Here is a 7,978-nt window from a genome sequence, read left to right as displayed (position 1 = left end):
TGATTTATCACTATTTATTCTATTGTCTCCTCGTTTTTTCTGTTGCTCGATAATGAGATATGGATTTTTCATCTTCTATTAGACTTTCAGAGTGGATCATTTGTGCATATCATGTGACTTTAAATATAGTGAAGAAAATGTGCTTTTTATCCTACTATCTTGTTAGTTAAAAATATTTGTGGTTAAAAAAATGAAACATGCCGAAAATCACGTAGTATACGGAAGTTCGTTTAATTCCATTTTTCAACTATTGGACGCATACTATACGGAACACTATGAGATTATGTATTACTTTACTCACGTGGGGGAATAGATAAAGTACAATCATTATCAATGATGTTATGTCAACTTGCTTTAGATTTAATAACTTTATCTTACCATATGCATGAATATAATAACATGACTTAATACTCAGAATTTAATCATTTATATTGCAATTGGTATGATATATAATCCACTTAGATTATCCATGAACCACCGGTTGCCACCCTATATAAAGAGACGGACTGATAGATTGAGAACCCACAGACCTCTTCTATATCTCTCATTTTTCTGTCTAGTTGAATTTCAATACCTCAATTCTAGATGGAAGCACGACAATTTTTCTTCTTCTTCTTCTTCTTCTTCTTCTTTTTAGGATCATCAGCATATACAGGCATAAAAAAACAGCACTATCCATGCAAAAACTTAGTTTTATATTTTCATGACGTTATCTATAATGGTCAAAATGCTGCTAATGCAACTTCTGCTATTGTAGGCGCACCCCAATGGGGAAACCTCACAATATTAGCAGACAAGTTTCATTTTGGGAATATAGCAGTTTTTGATGATCCAATCACGTTAGACAACAACTTTCATTCTGCTCCAGTAGGTCGGGCTCAAGGGATGTATTTTTATGACACCAAGAACACATTTACTGCTTGGCTAGGGTTTTCTTTTGTGTTGAATAGTGCACAGCATAAAGGAACCATAAACTTCATTGGGGCTGATCCGATTATGGTGAAGAGTAGGGATATATCGGTGGTTGGTGGGACTGGAGATTTCTTCATGCATCGGGGAATTGCAACTATTATGACTGATTCTTACGAAGGGGAAGTGTACTTCAGGCTACGTGTTGATATCAAGTTTTATGAATGTTGGTGATCATACTCATCATAGAGAGTAAATTATCTGTAGACTGGAATAAAAGTCTGGGTTTATCAAAGTGTGCTGCAAAATAAATTAGTCTTTTTTTTTTCAGGAGTTTAAAATGGTTGTGTAAGATGTTTGAAATACATACATAATTTTGAGTGTATGCATTGGTTATTCAAGGTTAATGGCTAGGGTATATCGATCTTCTTAGCATTTTGGATTTTGGGGTTTAAAATTAAAGATATTCAAGAGTAAACAGTATTAATTACCAAGATAGCCAAAAGCTAGTTAAAAAGAGTTTAGAGCAAACATACAGTTCGACAAAAACTAGTTGGTAGCAGATAGTTGTTGTTTTTATTTGTTACATACGTGTTCGGCAAAAGTAGTTGAAAGTGTTTAAAACATGTAAAATTACCTAAAATGACATCTTGTAAATATAAAATAGAAACATAATAATGAAAAACTGTTTGTCTAAATTGTTCTTTTTCAAAAACTAGGAAATGTTCGATAACAAGGTACTATCACAAAATCTAAAGTCATACTGCAACATAAAAAATCTGATAATAAAATCATGACGTCGAGCATTCCATATTAAAGTGGCAATATCATTACGAACGCGCTTCATATTATTAGATCTTTCGTAAAACTCTTCATTACTCATGTAACTACTACGAACATCATGAAGTTCATCAATTGGAACACAATCACGATGCTCTGCAACAAAATTAAAAAACATATCTTTCGGTCATATAATGTCAAGTGCTAGAACTTTGAATCTTTTGCCTCTAGAAGTTCTTACCTCTAGAACTTCATGAAATGCTCTACTAATCGTAACCCCCCGATCGTTAAAACCGCTCCCCAACATCTCTATTGGACACACCTAAAGCAAGAGTCTACGAAAAAATCCTCAAGTTTTCAACAACCGACATTTTATCACTTGACTCCACTCCAAACTTTAATTCAAGTTCTTTAGCTAGTTGTAGGAACACATTTGGGTGCATTCTAAATGCATTAACACATCGAATATGATCACCTTTCAAAATTTCATTAATCCAAGACTCTCATGTTTGATTTGATGTCATACACGGTTCCTTATACATGTATCTGAAAAAGGATGCAGCAGCTAGAACACTTGACGAGCATGTGTTCGATAATAGTTTTAAACGAAACATTTTCCTTCTCTTCTTCTCTCTTTTGATATCCATTTACACACATGCACCTACTCAACATGATTTTTATAAGTATAAAATATTCAATAATCATATATAATCTCTAAATTAATCATAACACAACACATCATAAATCAGAAATGTAGCATTAACAATTGAAATTGAACAATATCCAAATGAATGACCCACTCAAATTAAAAAAAAAATGAATAATGAATAATCAATGACATTAAAACAAAAAAAAAATAGTTTGACAATGTTATTCTTATAATTTAGCCATGTTGGCCTACCTGCATCGTTTAGGAGAGTTAAAACAATTTTCTTTTTACCGGATCTTCAAACAAACTCATTGCAAAGCACTACAACTCACTCCCATTTGTCATTATCTCATCATCAACCATTCGATTAATCAAACATATAGCTGCATTGATACTAAAATCTTGACTTTGATTGCCAGTAGATGTATCTGACTATAATAGTTCAAGAGTATGTTTTTGAATGACATGTTGTTGAGTCATAAATCTCATAAACATTACAGATCCAACTCACTCTCTATTTTTACGTTTAATCTGTATAGGTTTAAGTTTAAAACATTCTTTGGAACTCTTTTGAAATTGAGTAGATCTACCAGTATTGTTCGGTGACAAGACACCACCGGCCCACTTCATGAAATTTGAAAAGAAAGCGGCATTTTCTACTTATAAGTTATCCAAGTGATCAGAGCATTAAAGGTTTTGTGTAGTGAAAAAAGTGTTATCTCCGGTTTGGACATGACCATCGGTTGCTACATCATCACCCATCGTAGGATCTTCATCATCAATAATAACATGAGGCATAGTATTGAGAGTACTTGGATCCATGGACGGTGCCACACAGTCTGCACCACTTGCAACCGCATCCCCAAATATATGATCCTATGCTTCTTGTAGCTCTAAAGAAGGTTGTTTTTTTCGTATTCCCTTAACATTCGGGTTTCCCTATATAATATATTCTATTTCCTGTTAGTTTTCAAAATAATGACAAATTACCTATTAGTAAAAAAAAAAATTTACCTTCATTTATTTGTCCCACCATTCTTCCGAACAATTTGGTTGTCGTATACTCTCATTCGAACCTAAACCAGTTTCACCAATTTTTAACGACTTCCAAAGGTTGTAGTATCTTCGCATATTATCGTGCTTGTTCTTTAACGATTTGTAGTTATTTAACTTGATATTAGCATCTTTTTAAAAAATTGGCTGAAGGTCTTGCCATTTAATTGGTGAGGTACGACCATTCTTCATGATATATTCTTATTTAATATATCACACAAAATCATGACAGACGTATATGGCCAATCACATTATTTTCTATTGTCATTATTCAAGTTCATAGTACCTGATTTTGAATTCAAATAACTGATTATTAAAAAAATTATAACCACATGACCTGACATAATGAACAATATATATGCTTAATTGAGACACACAACAACTTTTACTTTAAACCCATCAGGAAACCCATAACAAGATTGAACCAACCCAGAGGGAAAAATGGTCCAAAACTGCAATTGCATGCTTCAAGTATGAACCGTATATATACATGCTTAATTGAGACACGCAATAACTTGTACTCTAAATCCATCAGCATCAAGAAACGCACAATAGGACTAAACAAACCCAAGGGGTAAAATGGTTCAAAACAGAGATTTTCATGCTTCAAGAATGAACTATATATATATATATATATATATATATATATATATATATATATATATATATATATATATACACTTAATTGAGACACACAACTATTTTTACTCTATACCCATCAGCACCATGAAACCCACAATAGGATTAAACAAACCCAAGGAGCAAAATGGTCTAAATCTAAAATTTCTTCTTTTGGGAACTTACCTGATGTTCTTTCAATGGAAAATACAATTATGTGGAACCTAGCTACCTGATGTTCTTTCAATGGAAAATACAGTTATATGTTTGTTGGAACAATAATAGGTAAATGGTCCATGGTCAAACATTAAATTTTGACCATAATTTCTTCTCTTAGGGAGCTATCTAGTTTTTAAGTACTATATAATCTTATTTTGCTACAGACGTATTAAAATTCACCTACAATTTGCTAATTAAACCAGTACAGGAACCCTCAATGTAATTAATGTCATGGGCAAGCGAAAAGAAATTTTGTGATCCTATCAACTTCCACATGTGTTTTTATGACAAAACCAACACTGTGAAATTAAAATCTCATGTGTTTTTTTATACTCTTTTTTGGTAAACATGATTAAAAATATCATTCACAACTTATTTTACTACGAACCAAATTTAAGTATCATACATATCTTCATTAGATTGATAAAAAAAAACAATAAAGTAGTATTATAATGAAGATGAAAATATTTAAATTCTATGACAAAGCATCCATATGAATTGAAAAGCTACCTGTTTTATGAAGATTCTTCACTATGCGGGAGAGGATCTTAACTACGTAGGAGAGGGATAGGTCCGACAGTTGTGAGGTTCTTCTTGAGAGGCGATGGAGAGGGAATCATGTTAGGGGTTCAGGGTGAAATAAGAACGGCATGATTAGATACGCGAATTTCTTATGGGCAATTTAGTAATTTTGTGATACTAGGCTGGAACCATTGATTGAACGCTTCTTGTAGTAACGTTTGAAATTTGGAGCATTTGATTTTTCTAAAAGCTAAACGCTCATACAGCCCAATGCTGCCAAAAAAAGCTTCATCTTTTTTTGAGCGTTTTGTTAAAAGGTATATGCTACAAGCTCTTAAAAGTTGTGTGTCGAACACACCCATACGTTGTGTTCAACAAAACTAGCTGGTAGTGAGTGGCGAATAGCGGGTAGAGGGTAGCGATTAGTGGGTAGCTGGTAGCGGATATCTGTTGCTTTTATTTGTTACATAAGTGTTTAGAAAAAGTAGCTGGAAGCGTTTAAAACATGTAAAATTACCTAAAAGGACATCTTGTAAATATAAAATAGAAAAATAATAATGAAAAACTGTTTGTCTAAATTGTTCTTTTTCAAAAACTAAGAAATGTTCGATAACTTGGTACTATCACAAAATCTAGAGTCATACATACTGCAACATAAAAATCTAGTAATAAAATCATCAACGTCGAACATTCTATATTAAAATGGCAATATCATTACGATCGCGCTTCATATTATTAGATCATTCATAAAAGTCTTCATTACTCATGTAACTACTACGGACATCATGAAGCTCATCAATTGTTACACAATCAAGATGCTCTGCAACAGAATTAAAAAACATATCTTCCTCAGAGCTACAACGAATGTAGTTATGAAAAGCGAATGTGGCCATAATAAGGTCAATCTGAGTTTGCACACTATGTTTAGGCATTCCATTGAGTATCTTCCATCTACTCTTTAAGATTCTGAATTATCTTTCAATACAACTTCGCAATAATGAATGGGAACGATTGAAAGCTTCCTGCATATTAGCTGGAGACTCATTTTCAAATTGATATTTATGGTATCTTGTCTTGAAATACGAAACCATATATCAATTTCTATCTGAATAGATTTAATCAACAAAATAATCTTTACCTGTTAAAATTGTGAAAAATAAGAAACTATAACATTAAATGTATATAATAATAGGAAAAAAAACAAACATAATTATGATAATTTACCTTCAGGTGGTTTGGGAAAAAATATTGATGGCGTGTTAATAGCATGAAGGAACACACGTGTGTCATGTGCAGATCACTCACATCCAACAGATGCAAAGGTAAAACACATATCAAAATAACAAGTTGCCATTACATTAAATTTAGGGAACCATTTTTTACCGATATACCAAAATTTTTGAGATTCAGTGATGCATGCCACTATGTGTGTACCATCGATACATCCGATGCAATCCTAAATGCAATTTCAAATTAGTAACAATATTGTATAAAAAAAATTAAATGAAATATCTTAATATAATATCTTAAAATATGGCATGTATCTTTTATCATTCTTGATTTGTGGAGGTAAAGTTGGAAGGTTGGATATTTCGGTCGTATAATGTCACGTGCTAGACCTTTGAATCTTTTTCCTCTAGAACATCATGAAAGGATCTACTAATCGTATCCATCGATCGTTGAAACTGTTCCCCACCATCTCTATTGGACACACCTAAAGCAAGAGTGTACAAAAAAATCCCGAACTTTTCAACAACCAAAATTTTAACAGTTGATTCCAGTCCATACTATAATTAAAGTTCTTTAGCTGTTTGTAGAAACACATTTGGGTGCATTCTAAACGCATCAACACATCTAATAGGATGACCTTTCAAAATTTCATTCATCCAAGACACTCCTATTTGATTTGATGCAATACAAGGTTCCTTATACATGTATCTGAAAAAGTATGCAGCAACTAGAACACTTGAAGAGCATGTGTTCGATAATAGTTTTAAACGATACAATTTCCTTCTCGTCTTCCATCTTTCGATATCCATTTACACACTTACACCTATTCAACATGATTTTTATAAGTATAAAATATGCAATAATCATATATAAACTTTAAACTAATCATAACACAACACATCACAAATCAAATATGTAGCATTAACAATTGAAATAGAACAATATCCAAATGAATGACCCACTAAAAAAAATTTAAAAAAAAATTGATGAATAATGAATCATCGATGACATTAAAACAAAAAAAAATTATTTGCCAATGTTATTCTTATAATTTAGCCATGCCGGCCTACCTGCATTGTTTAGGAGAGTTAAAAACAATTCTCTTTTTATTGGATCTTCAAACAAACTCATTGCAAAGCACCACAACTCATTCTCAGTTGTCATTATCCCATCATCAACCATTCGATTAATCAAACCTATAGCTGCATTGATACTAAAATATTGGCTTTGATTGCCAGTAGATGTATCTGACTCTAATAGTTCAAGAGTATGTTTTTGAATGGCATGTTGTTGAGTCATAAATCCTATAAACATTACAGATCCATTTGACTCTCAATTTTTACGTTTCATCTCTATAGGTTAAAGTTTAAAACTTTCTTTGGAACTCTTTTGAAATTGAGTAGATCCACCAGTATTGTTCGGTGACAAGACATCACCAGCCCAATTTATGAAATTTGAATAGAAAGCGGCATTTTCTTCTTATAAGTTATCTAAGTGATCAGAGCGTTGAAGGTTTTGTGAAGAGAAAAAAGTGTTATCTCTGGTTTGGACATGATCATTGGTTGCTACATCATCACCCGTTGTAGGATCTTCACCATCAATAATAACAGGAGGCATAGTATTGAGAGTACTTGGATCCATGGACGGTGCCAGACAATCTGCACCACTCGCAACCACATCCCCAAATATATTTCCTGGAGTAAAAGTATTATGCAAGGTGAATTTTTTTCTCATTTAGTCCTGCAGTTTCAACATTTTGGCAGAAATTACCCAAATTCAAAAGTGGACTAACCAAGATGAGAAATTGAAGAATTTAAAAGTTCATTCCCTACAGTTAATGCGGCTTAACGCTTTATATCGAGTTTCGCAAATGGGGGAGTGTTTCGCATCTTAAGCTATTTTTGGCGCAATGGGTCCCTACAAAATTCTGAAAGTGACAGTTTTTACCCAGATTTTGGAAATTCTTGCAAGTCTCACCCAAAAGTCGAAAATTTTCAC

General features: G+C 32.7%; 1 protein-coding gene and 1 pseudogene across 1 annotated transcript; one reads left to right on the top strand and one right to left on the bottom strand.

Annotated features, from left to right (window-relative positions):
* Positions 1-508: 508 nt before the first annotated feature.
* Positions 509-1,294, top strand: LOC145034409 (dirigent protein-like). Its single transcript, XM_078982812.1, has one exon. It carries the CDS (start codon positions 586-588, stop codon positions 1,141-1,143), a length of 558 nt encoding a protein of 185 aa, XP_078838938.1. The 5' UTR covers positions 509-585; the 3' UTR covers positions 1,144-1,294.
* Positions 1,295-7,006: 5,712 nt separating this feature from the next.
* LOC145035180 (uncharacterized) lies at positions 7,007-7,714 on the bottom strand (annotated as a pseudogene).
* Between the last annotated feature and the right edge of the window lie 264 nt (positions 7,715-7,978).

Source organism: Lactuca saligna, chromosome 3, assembly GCF_052625555.1.
Source record: "Lactuca saligna cultivar CGN05327 chromosome 3, ASM5262555v1, whole genome shotgun sequence".
Lineage (NCBI taxonomy): Eukaryota > Viridiplantae > Streptophyta > Magnoliopsida > Asterales > Asteraceae > Lactuca > Lactuca saligna.
This window is presented reverse-complemented; position numbering and strand designations above follow the sequence as displayed.